A 19,604-nucleotide genomic window follows, 5' to 3' on the forward strand; every position below is an offset into this window, starting at 1 on the left:
GGAGAGGAGCTCATTTGATTGGTGAAGATCTGAATCGGCTGTGTTAATCCCAGTCCACGCCTTGTCTCCTCCTCGTCTCCCACTCACGCCTTCTTCTCCTCCCTCTTTCCCACTTGCGCGGGTGGGAGTGACGGGAGGAGTGCCTGCGCTAGCCTGCGCGGTGCACGAAACTTGCAAAGTCCAGGCGGACACACCCCGTCGGCGTGGCGCAGGTGCGCTGCGCACCGACTACGCCTGGTCTACGAAACTAGGGCCCATTGTTTCTGGTCATGTCATAAACTTCAAAGATATTGGGTTGAAATTATAAGTGAAATGGAGAGAATTTTTCATATTAATATAGAAATGGACCCCATGTCCCTGATTCTAGGTCTTTCAAGTGACAAAAACAGCAGTCAACAAAAGACTATATAATATTCTAACGTTTGCAGCTAGGAAAAATATTCTTTTGCAGTGGGTCAGTGACAAGGTTCCTTCTATCTGTGGATGGCACAAAATAATTTTTGAATTGATCCCTTTAGAATATCTTACTAACGTTATACATCACAGTGTAGATCAGTTCTACAGAGTATGGCGCCCGTTTTTGGACTATATTGGTCTAGACCTTTCCTCCACCCTATTAAAAGGACTGCTGTGGACTTGAACGACGTTCGTGTACTGTAAGATTCACCACCTCTTGTATCATGTCATAAGTTCATCTCTTATGTAAGAGCTGTAGTGTATGTTTTGTGTGTGTTTTGCTTTGTGTCTAGTGTTGTAGACACTGTTTGTTTGTTGAATGGGAACAAAAATTGCAATAAAAACAATGAAAATAACGTTATAACTTGCAAAGCAGTGTAAGGTAGCCACCAAGCATTGTTTTCTGGTCTGTTGGACTCTAAATGGACCATAATGTACTAATTGAAGAAGATTTGAAACTAGAGATTGAGACCATAAACTCATGTTTACAATGTTAACTAAGGTAATAAATCAAGAGAAGTAGGGTTCTCATAGACTTCCATGCAATCTGACTTCTTTAGGCACACGATGGAGTCGCCCCTCGTTGGCAAGTAGAGAGAATGCAAGTTTAAGGCACTCTAGCTTGGCTTTACTTTTCAGAACTGGAGGTTGCAGCCTGGATGAGATCTGATCATAATGTAATCAAACTACTGTTAGATGATCACATAGCATTTGTTTTCCTGATTCAGATAAGACATCCGGATACAATTCACATTGTAATATTGGCTGGAGAGGAGACACTGTCTCTTTCTCAGTGGTCCAATCAGTATTCAACCAAAAGTAAACAAATACATAACATAATCACATTGACATTATCAATGGTGTGCAGCACAATCATTCTAACACACGGGCAAACGCACACATATCACCAAAAGTGGAAAGACTGAGATGAGATGAGATAAGAATGAGAGGGAATGGGGAGCAAAGAAGCAACAAAGTGAAAAGCACACAAAGTATTGCTCCCACAAAAAAACTACAAAAGCTACACACACACATCCACCTTCACACAGACACACACACACTCACACTGCTCCCCAAAATAAAATCCCAACTAGGAATGTACCATTCAAACATAATGAGACACAAGGGAGCAGAGTCCCTCCATAAAGACGATATGCTAACTAACATAGCTTTAGGTTTTCTTGGTTCATGTTACTATCATTAGTGATGGGTATGAGTCCACGCAAAGGAACAGTAACACAGTAAAAAACGAGGTAGGGGCTTACACCAACAATATCAGAGCGCTAGCAAAACTAAGTGAAGAAACGAGGGAAGGCTGCAGAGCACAGATATTGGTTTGAGTTTACGCCAATGTTAGAAAGATTGTTGAGCACAGGGAGGAAGATGGAGGAAGAGGAGGGTCTACCTTGTAGGCGACTCTTGGAGGACATTTCTTTCCCAAACCTAACGGTGGGGACATGTGGAGCAGCATCTGATACATATCGAGGTACTTGATACGGCCACTTCACAGGGTAGGAAATCAAAAACAAACAAAACGTAAAGAGAGAAGGATGGGGAGTTAGAGAAGGAGGAGAGGAACAAATGGAAGAAACCAATAAAACATGAGAACAGGAACAATGGAAAGGAAAAACAGAAATCTCTTGTCAATAGATTTCCTAGAGTGAGATATAAGGTGGATGTCATCCTCGGCCTCTGTGTCGGGGCACGGGGATGCATCACTGTGGAGCTCAGGATCCTTGAAAGGAAACATGGAATGACAAAGTGAGTTTGGTGGGAAAGCAGAGTGGGGAGGATGGGTTGACCCAACACACAGAATTATGATGGGAGGGAAGAGAAATGACAGCATTGTAACAGGGATGTCTGCCTCGACATGCTAGCAGATATCCCACTGGTACTTCAACCAGGGTGCATGGAGACAAAGGTTTCAATGCCAGCCCAAGCTTTGTTGGGGCATAGCCTGGCTTTATTAAAGTACCACATTCTTCATAAGACTTTAGATCTGGTTCATATAGTTTAGAGACCTGAATGTCAAGTCAAGTCAATTTTGTGTCAATTTTATGTAGCCCAATACCACAAATCACACAACTGACTCAGCATACAACTGCCTCTATCCTTAGAACCTCCAATGAAGTGATCAAAATGTTTGAGGGTTCAAACTGACAGGAAGTGTCTATACATTACAGACAAGAGAAAGGTAAGCATGGCAGCATGTTGGACCATGCTGTGGCTTTGAAAGCTTTGTTTCCACTCTGGCATCATCAACCAAAGCCAGTCAGTTTGGAGGGAAGGATGCTAGTGTAAAGGCGATTTCATTGGTGCACAGCCATTCAGTTAAGTTTTTTGGCATCGAGTTACACAAAGCACCCTAGTGATGGAAACGTCTGGTATTTGCAAACCTTGTATGCTACCCTATTAGGGCAGTTCTTCCCTAAGCCAAGGGGGGGTGAGATAACGCGCAACAAATTGTACATATCCTTATAGGAAATCCGCCCGCTGTGGAAAAGAACAAGCACATAAATCAACAAATGTTCAGGACAGCTTAAAATAAATTAATGATCATCAGTTGGCTGACTGCATACAACAAGGGAACAAGGCTGGTGCATGATGCCTCATTTAGTCACCTTAGTCACACAGGAGCAGGGAAGAGAGGAGTTAATTTAGAGTTTATCCCACTTTACATGGTATAACACTCTGGGGCCCAGAGGGAGGAGTGTACATACCATGCAGCCGGATCATACTCGGCCCAAACTCGGATGAACTCATCAAGGTGATGAGGCCCCAGGATGGAGGAGTCTCTGGTTAGGTACTCAAAGTTATCCATTATGACAGCCACAAACAGGTTCAGCATCTGGAACACACATATGAGATTTTACACCTTGGCCATTTTTGCATTTAGAGCAACGTTAAATTATCTCAATTCAATTTTTTTGTGTCCAGTTGAACTTTGGTTAACTGTTTTGACAGTGCGGATATTTGAGGGAACAGAGAGCCAGAGTGTCCACAGAATAGCATAATATTTTACAATGTTAGCTGTCCTGTACCACCTGTCCGAGTATAAATCACCTCGTTAAAGAAGCACAGCTTTAAAAATGAGATGATACATTTATTGCACTTACTGAATAAACTAACAATCGAGCTTTAGTAGCCAGCTAGCTCTTAGAGCTGGCCAATTTAGCCAGCTAGCTTACAGAGCTATTATGACTGTATGTATCTACTTTCTGGTGTGACTGCAGCTTTGTAATCATCATCACATGTCATAGAATGAAGGGCTTCACATTAGGATGCTCCTGACTGGGTCAGTAAAAAATTCAGTGATGCAGGCCAAATTGATATAGAACCAGGCTTGTGGAGTAATTTTGTATGGGGAATGCATAAGTAGGATACAAAAAGTGGTTAAAGGAGTCATCACCTGGAAATCGCAATTTCTCTTGTTAAAACATGCATATCTGTGTTTGACCTCAGTTGAAACTTGCCTGAAAGGCTGGAGTTTGAAAGTGGCGCCGTTTTTTCGCTTCTGCTCTTTTTCCGAACAGGAATAGCACACAAGGGTGTGCATTCCTAAAGCACGAGATTTTGATTCTGCGCCTTCGGTGACGTCACCGTGGCGGCTACTTGCATAAGCCCACCCCTCTTTCACCACCCAACCCCGCCCCGTCCGCTACCTGAAATCGCCGAAGCGCCGCCATTATGTTTTGGAGTCTGCATGCAGGCAAGCCCCCCCGGCTCTGTCCTTCCTGCGGCGAATCAACGCGCGCCTCATTACATATTATACAATGCACATCCGGACCAGTCAAAACCTCGCGCGTAATCTCGCGTGATAAAATCGCGGTACGAAAAAGGGTCAGAACAAGCTCAATGTTTGATTAAATTTATTTTTTTTTTTTCTAATAAGTTTTACGAATTGATCCAAAGCGATCCAAGGGGGGCTGGATACGTATAAAACCAGGTGATGACTCCTTTAATGTATTCCTTTACAGAAAGAAAAATAGTAATCAGATTACTGATACATCTGGTACAAATGGGGATTATGAACAGGATTATGATTTTTAAAACATTTAAAAGAAATAAGGACATACTCTGCACATGAACTTATGCATTATAACACTCATACAGTGGCCTGTAATGTTTATGAAAAAAATGCTTTGACTAGGTGGAAACATGACAGAACAGTGCAAGTAAAGGATGGTTTGAGCATTTTCCAGTTCATCAAGATGATGAGAGGGATTCCAGTGCGGGAAATCTCTGCTCCAGCAAACATACAGTCAGGTCTATATATATATATATATATATATATATATATATATATTGGGACATCGACACAATTCTCTTCTTTTTGGCTCTATACACCACTACAATGGATTTGAAACAAACAAGACGTGCTTTAACTGCAGACTTTCAGCTTTAATTTGAGGGTATTTACATCCAAATCAGGTGAACGGTGTAGGAATTACAACAGTTTCTATGTATGATTCCTACTTTTTAAGGGACCAAAAGTAATGGGACAAACTGAACAATCATAAATCAAACTTTCAATGTTTAATACTTGGTTGCAAATCCTTTGTAGTCAATTATAGCCTGAAGTCTGGAAGGCATAGACATCACCAGACGCTGGGTTTCATCCCTGGTGATGCTCTGCCAGGCCTCTACTGCAACGGTCTTCAGTTCCTGCTTGTTCATGGGGCATGTTCCCTTCAGTTTGGTCTTCAACAAGTAAAATGCATGCTCAATCGGATTCAGATCAGGTGATTGACTCATTCAACATTCCACTTATTTGCCTTAAAAATCTATTTGGTTGCTTTTGCAGTATGCTTTGGGTCATTGTCCATCTGCACTGTGAAGCGGCGTCCAATGAATTCTGAAGCATTTGGCTGAATATGAGCAGATAATATTGCTCGAAACACAAGCATAATTCATTCTGCTGCTTTTGTCAGCAGTTATATCATCAATAAATACAGAGAACCAGTTCCATTGGCAGCCATACATGCCCACACTATGACACTACCACCACCATGCTTCACTGATGAGGTGGTATATTTGATCATGAGCAGTTCCTTTCATTCTCCACAGTTTTCTCTTCCCATCACTGTGATACATGTTGATCTTGGTCTCACCTGTCCATAGGATGTTCTTCCTTTTTTAGGTGTTGTTTGGCTAAATCTAATCTGGTTTTCCTGTTTTTGAGGCTCACCAATGGTTTACATCTTGTGGTGAACCCTCTGTAGTCACTCTGGTGAAGTCTTCTTTTGATTGTTGACTTTGAAACACAGACACCTACCCCCGGAGTGTGTTTTTAATCTGGCCAACTGTTGTGAAGGGGTTTTTCTTCACCAGGGAAAGAATTCTTCTGTCGTCCACCACAGTTGTTTTCCGTGGTCTTTTAGGTCTTTTGGGGTTGCTGAGCTCACCGGTGCATTCTTTCTTTTTAAGAATGTTCCAGACAGTTGATTTGGCCACACCTAATGTCTTTGCTATTTCTCTGATGGGTTTGTTTTGATGGCTTGCTTCACTGACAGTGACAGCTCCTTGGATCTCATGTTGAGCAATAACAGCAACAAATTCCAAATGCAAATGTCACACCTGGAATCAAGTCCACGGGCCTGTACTACGAAGCAGGATTTGTGCTTAGCGAGGTAACTTAAGCGTTAACCCTGGGTTCTCCGTCCTACGACGCTGGTTCACTTCTTACCAGGGTAGATCGCCATGGTAACTTACGCTGTGGAGCTAACCTGCTCCGGAGCAGGTTATGTTCCTGATAAGAGATCAACGTGGAGAAACATACCGCCGACTGACCAATCAGCTCTCTTGGTGCGCAGATATAAAAAAAAAAGAAGCTCGGTGGATCGTGAGAGGGTCTCGTAGGTGAACTATAGAGTGTACTGAGACCGGCAAAACCCTTTTTCTGTCCCTGATTTTATGAGAGATACAGATTCTCATCGGAGGGAAAGACTTTTCTTTGTCAGCGTACAGCCTACTTACCACTTTGAATTATGTTTTTATATTTATTTGATTTGCTCCCAAGTCCGTTTTACACCGCCGGGATTGCAGCTGAAAGAATGAGGCTGATATTGTCATAAACCACGTTATAAGAATACATCCAAGCAACACATTAATCATTTTAAAGTTATATGTTTGGCATTTTATTGCGGAAGGACATTATAAGACTTAAAGGGAAGAGAGAGAGCGACGACATGATTTAAAAGTCGGCCGAAGGGCGGATTCGAACCCAGGTGCGCTGCAGGGAGCCTCGGTTCATGGGGCGGTAACTCTACCACTAAGCTATCTGCGAAGTTAAAGTGACCATTTAATCAGTCAGATTTTGTAGTGTCCTTATGATGGGGCAGTCATATTATACTACTAATACTATTAATACGACTTCCGCATTCACACAGTCAGCGAGTTTTTGCCAGCTGTCCTTCCTGAATTTGGCAGATGAAACTGTTGCCTTTTGCCTGCATTATATGTTTAACTTCTTCGTATTTCTGTAAGATTATGGTTTGCTCCTCGTACGTGAAATACGCCGCTCCGCTGCCGTAGACTGATCCATGTATGTGATTGGTCAAATGCTGCAAACCCCGCCTCTTTCATGTGCACGCGCTCATAGCTGGACAGGTAAACCCTGGGTTGAGTTAACGAGTTGATCACCAGCTTTGTGTGACCGCTTATCTCCGATTGCCTTTGTTAGGGTTACTTAAGCTGGATCTCTGAAAGATACCCTGGCTATGTTGAACTCGCTTCGTAGTACAGGGCCCAGACCTTTCACCTGCTTACTTGATGATGACATAATGAGGGAATAGCCCACACCTGTCCATGAAATAGCTTTTGAGTCAATTGTCCCATTACTTTTGGTCCTCTAAAAAGTGGGAGGCACATATAGAAACTGTTTCCTACACCGTTCACCTGATTTGGTTGTAAAGTCTGCAGTTAAAGCACGTATCTTGTGCGTTTCATTTCAAATCCATTGTAGTGGTGTATAGAGCCAAAAAGAAGAGAATTGTGTCGATGTCCCAATATATATGGACCTGACCAACAGGTAAATTTAAATGGGTACTGCTGTTTCGCCAAGGTAAAATCTGGTAACACAAATGTGATGAATGATTGTAGTCCTTGGGAGATTATGACATTTTCACTTGCATTGAAAAACAATTCAGCATGTTTCTTTTCTTTTTTGCATGTTTGGTATTCAGCTAAATGGTAATTATCCAAAAGTAAAAAATAAAGCAACATTTCTTGTCACGATTAGTATTGCGGGGTAAATGGTTGGACCCAAAAGCAGGCAGAGACAAAAAGGTAAATGAAAAAAGGTTTATTTTAACTGTCAAAACAACGTAAAACTGAGGGAGGCCACAAGGGAAAAAAAACAGCATTCAAAATGAAACAGGATAATTCAAAAATAAGACGAAACACTTACTATGAACAAAAACCAAAAGGACACAGGAAGGCTGGACACGGGAACATGAGTACCTACCAAGGAACCAGGGCAGTGCAACACAACGGGGTAACAAACACAATGGACCGACAAGGAGACAGGAGAAAAACTCAGGGCTAGATTTACTAACACATTTGTGCCCACTTGAGGCGCAATCCTTTTGCAACAAGTGTGTAAAAACATGGAACGGTATTTACAAACAGAGCACTTGGGTAAAAGTGCAGATTGTGTGCCACATGAGCAGAAAGACAAGTAGCGCTTTCAATATGCGCTCCTGGGAGGGTCATGGGGAAAGTGGAAGTTCCCCGCAAAAAGATGGGAGGATACGCGTTAACGCCGCCTAATTACATATTCCTCGATATTTACAAAAAATAAATAATCAACGCAGACTAGAACAATTCCGTTTTTGTGTTCTTTATTATTTTTTAGTGAATGGTGTATCTGAGACTGTTTGCTCAGGTAGTTTTATTTTTCTGAGAAGACGAGTGGTCGCTGACGTGCATGTCTCAGGTCTGGATGTCTCAGGTCGGCATGTCTCAGGTCTGGATGTCTCAGGCCTGGATGGTGCCCTGTTGTACGTTACCGTTTCCTTGGTTCGCTGCTTCATGTGCTTTTTAGCACTTTATTTTTATCGTTTCAAGATCCCTGTTATATACATGCTGGCCCATTCATTGCTCTTTTAGAGGCGCGCTAATTACACTGGAGGGCTCTCACAGATAGAGGGTCCCGGGTTTGATTCCCGGTTCGGGTTCCTTCTGTGTGGAGTTTGCATGTTCTCCCCATGTATGCATGGGTTCTCTCTGGGTTCTCCGGCTTCATCCCACAGTCTAAAGACATGCAGGATGGAGACCTGTCTGTCTCTAAATATCAGCCCTGTGATAGACTGGTTACCTGTCTGTCTCTACATGTCGGCCCTGTGATAGACTGGTTACCTGTCTGTCTCTACATGTCAGCCCTTCGATAGACTGGTTTGTTTTGTTTTTATTTAGATCCCCATTAGCTTTTGCAAAGCAGCAGCTATTCTTCCTGGGGTCTATCATATTTCAGTGTGACAAATACAATGTAGAAATACACAGAATGATAACAGACATGACATACATTACATGAATACATAACATAAAACAAAAAGAACACACAGACAAATGTAATTACATTTCACATAAAACATGGTTGACATCACAAAACAAATACAAAACAAAACAACACAAAAAGACAGCTGCATCAATCAAAGTTCATATTTAGATAATGACTTTTAAGTTGTTTTTCAAAGCTATATAGATTTAATTGAGTAATATGATAAAGGAGTAAGTTCCATTGTTGCATTGCCCTATATATAACTGTACGTTGAAACATAGTCTTGGATCTTTGTAAAGTGAAACAACCTCCAACTGCATGCCTTGTTGAATAATTATGTGCCACTGAACTGAAAGACAAATTTCTATAAATAATAAGAGGTGATTTTGTTATTATGACATTCTTAATAAAAACCATCAGTAATGACAAAAATCTAGTTTTTACATCTAACCAACCTAATGATTTGTGCATTTTAATACTATTAGTTCTCCATCCACAAGAAAGAGCTACTCTTGCTGCTTTATTCTGGACCAACTGCAACTTCCTTATATTACTCAATGAAGTAGTGGAGCAGACTATAGAGCAGTAGTCTAAATTAGACAAAACCAAAGCCTGTATCACTTGCCTAACAAGTTTGTGCGTTATATATTTAGCACATCTTTTGATTATTGATATGGCGTTTCCGATTTTAGTCACAACCTTTTTTACATGTTTATCCCATGATAATTTATTGTCAATAATAACTCCTAAAAGTTTTACTTCTTCTAGTTGCTTTATCACGGTTTTATTTATTGTGAGATTAAGCTTTGGTTTTGAACTTAAAGAATGATTTGTACCGATTACTATACAATTTATTTTAGACACATTTAAGATCAGTTTATTGTTATTGACAAAGAACAAAAATATAAACCTAAATTCACACTGAATGGGCTTTATGCACAGCTCCACTACTTCCTGAAATAAGCCAGCTTGTTTATTTCCTGTCTTACATTATTGGACCAATTGATTAATCCAGGTGTGTCTGACCTCACAACAATGGTCAGGCACACCTGGATTAATCAATTTGTCCAACAATGTAAAACAGGAAATAAACGAGCTGGCTTATTTCAGGAAGTAGTAGAGCTGTGCATAAAGCCCATTAAATAAATACATAAAATAAATAAAGCTGACTCACAAAGAGTGAGTAAAATGTAAAAGTAACTTCAAAGTAAATTAACAGGCAGGAAAAATAACTTCACACTGAATAAAATAAATAAATCTGAGTCACAAAGAGTGACACCATTAACAGCGTTAACGGACATCAACGGCGTCGTTAATTAACGGCGCTAATGGCTTGCAGGTCATCAACATCAGTTCAATTTTAGCAACACTAACTTGATTGAATTCAAAACTACACTCTTTGCTTTCCATAATCTCGGCTATTAACTGAAGAGATAAGTCTATATTATTGGACTGTAAGCTGACACTACTTTCCAATTTATCTATTTTTGTCATGAAGTAGTTGTTTAAATGATTTGATTGTCTACTGGCTTTGTGAGAAAACCTCCCTCAGTACCTAGGTTAGATGGTGTATGTTATAGATTGACTGTGTGTCACTACTTTATTAGAGGTTTGCACCTTTGTGTCGGTTTTTGAGCCCGGTGGGACAGTTGAGGTGGTTGCTCCCCACTTGTGTACATGGCATGTCTGTCTGTTCTGAAGTTCAGTAAAGTACCCCTAACTATATGCAAAGTGTGCGTGCATTATTACCCTTGGGTTATCACACTTTTTGGCAAGGAAGATTAAAGCTGGTAGCGGTGGAAAGTGAAGTTAGGGTCGGAGAAGAAGTTTGTGTTTCGCTCAGTGAATTCGTCGAAAGGGACGGCGACTGGATTGAATACGTCGAGAGACTCGAGCACTTTTTCCTGGCGAATGGCATTTCGGAAGAGGAAAAGAAACGGTCAATTTGTGTGTGCGGTGCAAAAACCTACAAGTTGGTACGCAATTTAGCAACGCCGCGGAAACCAGGTGATTTCACCTTCAACGCGGTGGTGACATTGGTGCAAAATCATCACAGCCTGAAGCCCTCAGTGATTGTGCAGCGTTTCAAGTTCCACACTCATTCCCGCAAGCCTGGGGTTTCAGTAGCTGCGTTCGTGGCGGAGCTGAGACAACTGTCGGAACACTGTGAGTTTGGGGCGGTGCTGGATGACATGCTACGTGATCGGTTAGTCTGTGGCATAAACGATGATGGCATGCAGCGCCGTTTGTTAGGAGAAACCACGCTTACCTTCATGAAAGCGCTGGACATTGCTCAGACATTGGAAACGGCAGTTAACAACACTAAAGACATTCAAAAGGCTAAAGGTAGCACGCAGTCAAGCGCCGTTCATCACGTGTACAAGGAAAAAAAGGCAAGCCATCAAAGTCCGTTGAATGTTACCATTGTGGGAGAGCACACTTGGCCAATGATTGTGGCTTTAAGGATGCGGTGTGTCACAACTGCAAGAAAAAAGGGCACATTGCAAAGAAGTGCAGGGGTGCTAAACATAAGCAAAACAAAGACTGGGGGAAGGCAAAGCCCAGGGCAACACATCAGGTGCAGAGTGAGGAGCCTGAGGAGCAGTGTTCCTTTAACATGTTCAACCTCATCGATGGCAGTGAGCCAAGGACAGAGCCCATCTATGCAACATTGCAGGTGAATGGAAAAGACCTGGAAATGGAGGTTGACACAGGCGTCTCAGCTTCAGTGATAAGTCAAGCAACCTTCCACAGTTTGTGGCGCTCTGGTGAAGCACCTGTGCTTAAAGAGACTAATATTAGACTGAGACAATACACGGGTGAGTGCATTCCGCTTCTTGGGGCTATATGGACCGAGTTTGCTGGGACGTGACCTCCTACAGAAAATCTGCCTGAATTGGAGAGAAATCAGGTATGTGGAAGTGATTGGAGACATCCTGGCAAAATATGCAGAGGTTTTTAAGGATGAGCTTGGCACCCTACGTGGCACTACAGTGAAGCTGTGTGTGGACCCCAAAGCACAACCACGCTTTTTCAAACCACACTCAGTCCCATACGTCATGAAGGCTAAAGTAGAGGCTGAGTTGGACAGGCTGCAGCAGTTAGGTGTCATTGAGCCCATTGAATTCTCAGACTGGGCAGCTCCGATTGTGCCGGTGCTGAAAGGTGATGGTGGGGTACGCATTTGTGGTGATTACAAATTAACCATAAACCAAGCCTCACAACTCGACACCAATCCTTTGCCTCGCGTGGAGGACCTGTTTGCCACACTGGCAGGTGGACAAACATTTACTAAGTTGGACATGAGTCATGCATACCAGCAGCTGTTACTGGATGAGGATTCTAAGCAATATGTGACCATCAACACCCACAAGGGGCTGTTCAAGTACAACCGCCTGATGTTCGGCGTCGCTTCCAGTCCAGCTATTTTCCAACGTGCCATGGACAACCTTCTGCAAAACATTCCACACGTCGCAGTCTACTTGGATGACATTCTGGTCACAGGTAGAACAGAAGACGAGCATCGGAAAAATCTGGAACAGGTGTTAAAACGACTAGCAGACGCGGGACTGCGTCTGAAGCGCAGTAAGTGTATGTTCCAAGCTCAGAGTGTCACCTACCTGGGCCACCAGATTTCAGCTCAAGGAATATCTCCGGTGGAAGAGAAGGTGAGGGCGATAAAGGAGGCTCCAAGTCCAAAGAATGTCGCAGAGCTCAGGGCCCTCATTTATAAAACTGTGCGTAGGATCCTTACTAAAAGTGTACGTACGCCAAAAAGCCAAAGTTTGCGTGCGCCAAAAAAAAATCTGATTTATAAAACTGTGCGCACGCAAGCTGTACGCAATGTTCCCTTTATAAATCACAGGATCACCTACAAGTGAGCCGGCATGCAATCGTTTCCGTGTGGTGGATCACGGCGACAGGTCAGAAAAATAGCGAAGAAACGTAACTTTTCAGAAACGGAGAAAGAGACACTTGTTGGGGAGGTGGAGGCCCGGACAATAATTTAATTTAGTCGTCACAGCAGCGGGATCACGAATAAAAAGACGCAGTGCGAGTGGCAACACATTGCTGCTGCAGTCCACGGCGTCAGTGGGACGGAGCGGACGTGATCTGAAGGTAAATTACATATTTCCGCTCCTAACATGGATTTAATGTATTGCTAGAGTATTTGAGGAAGTTTGATTTTGATGTGACTTTGACGGGGATTGTGTCTGAAAAGGAGGGAGACACAGACGCGACTGAGACCAGAGGGATAAGGGTGAACAGTTTTTAACTTTTATTGTATATAAAACAAAACGTTAAATAGTTTTTGTCCTTCCAGAGTCTGCAGCGTGTGGCGTAGAGGAGGGTGAGGAGGGTGATGTGAGGAGGGTGACGGGCCCTCGGCACAGCGTCCGGGTCCTGCGCAAAGCAGCAGCGCACCCCGGACGCATGGCACATCAAGCGGTCGGGTGCTCACTGATGCCGTCCTGCAACTTCAGCGAGACACAATCACCGCCATCAACAACGTTGCAGATGAGCTACGGCAAACGTGCACTGTGATTAATAAAATAATACGTTTACAATGAACATTGATTGTTGTCTTCCTTATATTACAAACGCATAACATCCTCACAGATTCTTGCGCCCTGTTGATACCCCTCCAGTCGGGCAGGGGGCCGAGGCTCGGGGTCATCGATAAATTTGCGCTCTCCACGCTCCACGACTGAGCGCGCACGAGCGTGCCACTCATTATAGCGCATTTCCTCTGCGCTCTGGTGGTTTAAAAACGAGGATAAGTGTAACAAGTATACGATGGCTTAATGGCTGTATGTATGTGCGTTGATGATATATGCACATAAATAAGGAGAATATTTAGTTATTCCCGCTGTGTTCTGCAGTGATCTAATGGAAGGTATTTATTGTATACTGCATTACATGCATTTGGGCCGTCTCCTCCTCCTGCGGTGACAGCGCTGATTCAATATTTCAAAATTATTTTGATTTAAGATACAAGTCAGATTTTAAAAGAAGGTGTTAATATGAAAAAAAACTATCACTCATTAAAAGCGTCAAAAACATTGCTGAGTTCATCATGATAACGCAGATCTAACGTATGATATGGAGTGTAATTAAATGTGTGCGAGTCATCAAAAATATATAGTTCTTCTCACGTTTACTGCTGATTCCCTTCCAGTCTCCAGAATGTGCGTACCGGTACGCATGCCTCAGAGTTTGCTTACGGGTACGCACACTTTCCCGTCAAGTTTGGTTTTTATAGATCACAACATTTGCGTGGAAAGTGGCGTACGCACGTTTCCAGCCCCGTTTTGTGCGTACGCAAGCTTTATAAATGAGGGCCCAGGTCATTCTTGGGCTTAGTGAACTACTACGGGAAGTTCTTACTCGAGCTCTCGACTGTACTCGCCCCTCTCTACCAGCTGCTGCACAAAGACACCTCATGGACGTGGCAGCAGGCTCAAGAGAAAGCTTTTCAGCAGGTTAAAGAACTGTTACACTCTGCGCCACTGCTGGTGCATTTTGATCCAGACAAAGACGTCATCTTATCCTGTGACGCATCACCTTACGGTGTGGGAGCCGTTCTTTCACATTGCATGGAGGATGGAGCTGAACGACTGGTTGGGTATGTGTCACGCACTCTCACAGCAGCAGAAAAAGGATATTCTCAGTTAGAGAAGGAAGGGCTAGCTGTAGTTTTCGCTGTTAAGCGTTTCCATCAGTACCTGTACGGTCGCCCTTTTACAATCTTTACAGACCATAAGCCCCTATTAGGTCTGTTTGGTGAATCAAAAGGCATTCCACCCATGGCTGCAGCAAGAGTGAAGCGCTGGGCATTAACTTTGTCAGCATACCAGTATCGCATAATGAACAAAGCGGGCAGTGACAATGCGAATGCTAATGCTTTCAGCCGTCTTCCTCTCCCAGAGACACCAAGCCAATCTAGCCTACCTCCAGAAACTGTATTTTTGTTAGACAGGCTGTCAAACTCTCCAGTGACGGCAAAACAAATCAAGCTGTGGACTGAACGAGACCCAGTGTTATCACAGGTGAAGAGAATGCTGATGCAGGGCTGGCCAGCAGTGGTTGAGCAGGAGGAGCTAAAACCTTATGCCAACCGTCAGCAGGAGCTAAGTGTTCTTGATGGATGTATCCTCTGGGGATCCAGAGTGGTGGTTCCACCCCCAGGACGAGCCCAGATTATGGATGAACTGCATGAGGCCCATCCAGGAGTCTCCTGGATGAAAAGCCTCACCAGGTAATTTGTGTGGTGGCCTGGGATGGACTGCGCCTTAGAAGAAAAGGTAAAAGCATGTTCACAGTGTCAAAGTAATCAGAAGATGCCAGCACCTGCTCCACTCCACCCCTTGGAGTGGCCCAGCCGTCCGTGGTCCAGGCTCCACGTGGATTTTGCTGGTCCTTTTATGGGTCATATGTTTCTGGTGCTGGTGGACTCACATTCAAAGTGGATGGACGTACATATCATGACAAACATCACAGCTCCAGTCACCACTGACGTGCTCAGGAGTGTGTTTGCTATACATGGACTGCCAGATGTTGTTGTGTCTGACAACGGGCCCATGTTCACAAGGTTTTCAAGGAGTTCGTGGAGAAAAATGGAATACGTCACATCCTCACTGCACCTTATCACCCTGCCTCCAACGGTTTGGCAGAACGTGCAGTCGAGACTCTGAAACAGGGTCTGAGAAAGATGGCAGGTCCCTCACTGGAAGCTAAGCTTGCACGTTTCTTGTTCCAGTATCGGCTTACCCCTCACACAACAACGGGTTTACCGCCAGCAGAAATGCTACTGAGAAGAAAACCCAAATCTCATCTGGATCTCCTCCGCCCAGACGTGGCAGCAAAGGTGGCCCGATCACAGGATGAGCAAAAGGTGAGGCGAGACCAACATGCTAAAGAAAGGTTCTTTAAGCCAGGAGACTGTTTATGTCAAAAACTTCGCCAGGGGCCCGCCCTGGCTACCAGGAGTTATTCACCGCCGGACGGGTCCAGTGTCTTTTGTGGTGGATCTAAAGGATGGCAGGCAGGTTCGCCGCCACCAGCATCACGTGCAACTCCGCCTTGATGTGGGTGGGGAGGAGCCACAGAGTGTTTCACACAAGGATTGTTTGAGCAGCTCCATGGACTGTTGGGTGGTGCCTGCATCACCTGAGCACACTGATGGACTGTCTATTTCATCTGATCGACTGTCAGTGCAAACTGCCCCACCTGCTCCTGTCTCAAGCTCTGCTCAAGAAGCACAGGCTGCTGCAGAACCGGTGGACACGACAGCAGGGTTGAGAAAGTCAAAGAGGCAGCATAAGCCTCCAGATAGACTGAGATGTTGAACTGGTGAAAAGAAATGTGGTGAAATAAAGAAGGCAATGTTTTTGTCATTGTATGTGAAGTGTCAGTTTTTTGGCTGCACGGTGTTGTAGTGGGTAGCACTGTCGCCTCACAGCAAGGTCGGCCCGGGCTCCTTCTGTGTGGAGTTTGCATGTTCTCCCTGTGTAAGCGTGGGTTCTCTCCGGGTTCTCCGGCTTCCTCCCACAGTCCAAAGACATGCAAGATGGGGATAGGTTAATTGGTGACTCTAAAATTGCCCGTAGGTGTGAATGGGAGCGTGAATGGTTGTCTGTCTCTACATGTCGGCCCTGCGATAGACTGGCGTCCTGTCCAGGGTCTACCCTGCCTTCGCCCAATGACAGCTGGGATCGGCTCCAGCCCCCCCGCGACCCTGAATACAGGATAAGCGGTAGACGATGGATGGATGGATGGGAACTGTAAGTTAAGGTATGTGGTTTTCATTGGTATATTCTATGTTTTCACTTAAAGGGGGAGAAGTGATATAGATTGACTGTGTGTCACTAATTTATTATAGGTTTGCACCCCGGAACCTTTGTGTCGGTTTTTGAGCCCGGTGGGACAGTTGAGGTGGTTGCTCCCCACTTGTGTACATGGCATGTCTGTCTGTGCTGAAGTTCAGTAAAGTACCCCTAACTATATGCAAAGTGTGCATGCATTATTACCCTTGGGTTATCACAGTGTAGGCTTAGTGTTTTCTCTTAATAAATTGTTCCAAGGTTTTCCACAAGTGTTTACTATCATGTTTGATTTAATTAATTCTATCTTCATAAAATAATTTATTTTTCTTCTTGTTAATTTTGGTTACAAAGTTTCCTTCTCCTTGAACCAACACCTTACCGTGGTGGAGGGGTTTGAGCACCTGAATGATCCTAGGAGCTATGTTGTCCGGGGCTTAATGCCCCTGGTAGGGTCTCCCAAGGCAAACAGGTCCTAGGTGACAGGTCAGACTAAGGAGCGGTTCCAAAGCCCCCTATGAAAAAGAAACAAAACAAACGAGGATGTTACGTCGCCCGGAATGGCGTCACCGGGGCCCCACCCTGGAGCCAGGCCCGGGGTTGGGGCTCGCAGGCGAGCACCTGGTGGCCGGGTCTCTGCCCACGGGACCTGGCCGGGCACAGCCCGAAGGAGCGACGTGGGTCCGCCCTCCTGTAGGCTCACCACCCGCAGGAGGGTACAGAAGGGGCGGGTGCGGTGTGATCTGGGTGGCTGTCCTGGGCGGGTGCCCCGGCGACCCAATCCCCGGACAGTGACACTAGCCACTAGCCACCTCACTGGGGAGGAAAGAGCCTGAGCTAGTGCGGGAAGTAGAGCGCTACTGGCTAGAGGTAGTCGGGCTCACCTCCACGCACAGTCTGGGCTCTGGAACCCAACTCCTTGAGAGAGGCTGGACTCTCTTCTACTCTGGTCAATGATCGACTTCGTGGTTGTGTCATCTGACCTCTGGCCGTATGTCTTGGACACTCGGGTGAAGAGAGAGGCTGAGCTGTCAACTGATCACCACCTGGTGGTGAGTTGGATCCGCTGGCAGGGGAGGAAGCTGGACAGACTTGGCAGACCCAAACGTGTTGTGAGGGCCTGCTGGGAACGTCTGGTGGAACCCTCTGTCCGGGAGGTCTTCAACTTACACCTCCGGGAGAGCTTTGATCAGATCCCGAGGGAGGCTGGGGACATTGGGTCTGAATGGACCTTGTTCTCCGCTTCCATTGTGGACGCGGCTGTTCGAAGCTGTGGCCGTAAGGTCTCCGGTGCCTGTCGTGATGGCAATCCCCAAACCCGGTGGTGGACACCGGAAGTAAGGGATACTGTCAAGCTGAAGACGGCTGTCGCTGAAGCAAAGGCTCGGGTCTGGGAAGAGTTCGGGGAGGCCATGGAGGAGGACTATCGGTCGGCCTCGAGGAAATTCTGGCAAACCATCCGGCGCCTCAGGAAGGGGAAGCAGCCCTCCACCAACACTGTTTACGGTGGAGGTGGGGAGCTGTTGACTTCGACTGGGGATATCGTCGGGCGGTGGAAGGAATACTTCGAGGATCTCCCCAATCCCACTGACACGTCTTCCATTGAGGAAGCAGAGGCTGGAGACTCGGAGGTTCATCCACCCATTACCCGGGCTGAAGTCACCGAGGTAGTTAAGAAGCTCCCCAGTGGCAAGGCACCGGGGGTGGATGAGATCCGCCCTGAGTATCTCAAGTCTCTGGATGTTGTGGGGCTGTCTTGGTTGACACGTCTCTGCAACATCGCGTGGCAGTCGGGGACAGTGCCTCTGGACTCGCCGACCGGGGTGGTGGTCCCTCTATTTAAAAAGGGGGACCGGAGGGTGTGTTCCAACTATCGGGGAATCACACTCCTCAGCCTCCCTGGGAAAGTCTATTCCAGGGTACTGGAGAGGAGAATTCGGCCGATAGTCGAACCTCGGATTCAGGAGGAACAATGTGGTTTTCGTCCTGGCCGTGGAACACTGGAACAAATCTATACCCTCACCCGGGTGTTCGAGGGTTCATGGGAGTTTGCCCAACCAGTCCACATGTGTTTTGTGGACCTGGAGAAGGCATTCGACCGTGTCCCTCGTGGCATTCTGTGGGAGGTACTTCGGGAGTACGGGGTCGGGGACCCTCTGCTAAGGGCTGTTCGGTGCCTGTACGACTGGAGCAGGAGCTTGGTTCGCATTGCCGGCAGTAAGTCAGACCTGTTCCAGGTGCATGTTGGACTCCGGCAGGGCTGCCCTTTGTCACCGGTTCTGTTCATTCTTTTTATGGACAGGATTTCTAGACGCAGCCGTGGGCCGGAGGGGATCTGTTTCGGGAGCCACTGGATTTCATCCCTGCTCTTTGCAGACGATGTGGTCTTGTTGGCTCCTTCGAGCCAGGACCTCCAGCATGTCCTGGGGCGGTTTGCAGCCGAGTGCGAAGCAGCCAGGATGAGGATTAGCACCTCCAAATCTGAGGCCATGGTTCTCGACCGGAAAAAAGGTGGCTTTCTCCCTCCGGGTTGGGGAGAGTTCCTGCCTCAACTGGAGGAGTTTAAGTATCTTGGGGTCTTGTTCACGAGTGAGGGAAGGATGGAACGTGAGATTAACGTTCGGTGCAGCGGTTGCAGTAATGCGGCCGTTGTATCGGGCCATCGTGGTGAAGAGAGAGCTGAGCTGAAAGGCGAATCTCTCGATTTTCCGGTCAATCTACGTTCCTACCCTCACCTATGGTCATGAACTTTGGGTCGTGACCGAAAGAATAAGATCCCGGATACAAGCGGCTGAAATGAGCTTCCTCCGCAGGGTGGCGGGGCA

The 19,604-nt window shown here is 45.5% G+C and overlaps 1 protein-coding gene across 1 annotated transcript in view; it reads right to left on the bottom strand.

The window, feature by feature from the left end:
- Positions 1-19,604, bottom strand: part of cacna1ba (calcium channel, voltage-dependent, N type, alpha 1B subunit, a) — a 320,635-nt gene that overhangs the window by 50,322 nt on the left and 250,709 nt on the right. Inside the window, exons 39-40 of the mRNA XM_084024282.1 lie at positions 3,177-3,304; positions 2,853-2,949 (exon numbers count right to left, since the gene is read on the bottom strand). Of these exons, the coding sequence (XP_083880408.1) occupies positions 2,853-2,949; positions 3,177-3,304 (225 nt within the window). The remainder of the gene's footprint in view (positions 1-2,852; positions 2,950-3,176; positions 3,305-19,604) is intronic.

Source organism: Eutrigla gurnardus, assembly GCF_963514095.1.
Source record: "Eutrigla gurnardus genome assembly, chromosome: 13".
Lineage (NCBI taxonomy): Eukaryota > Metazoa > Chordata > Actinopteri > Perciformes > Triglidae > Eutrigla > Eutrigla gurnardus.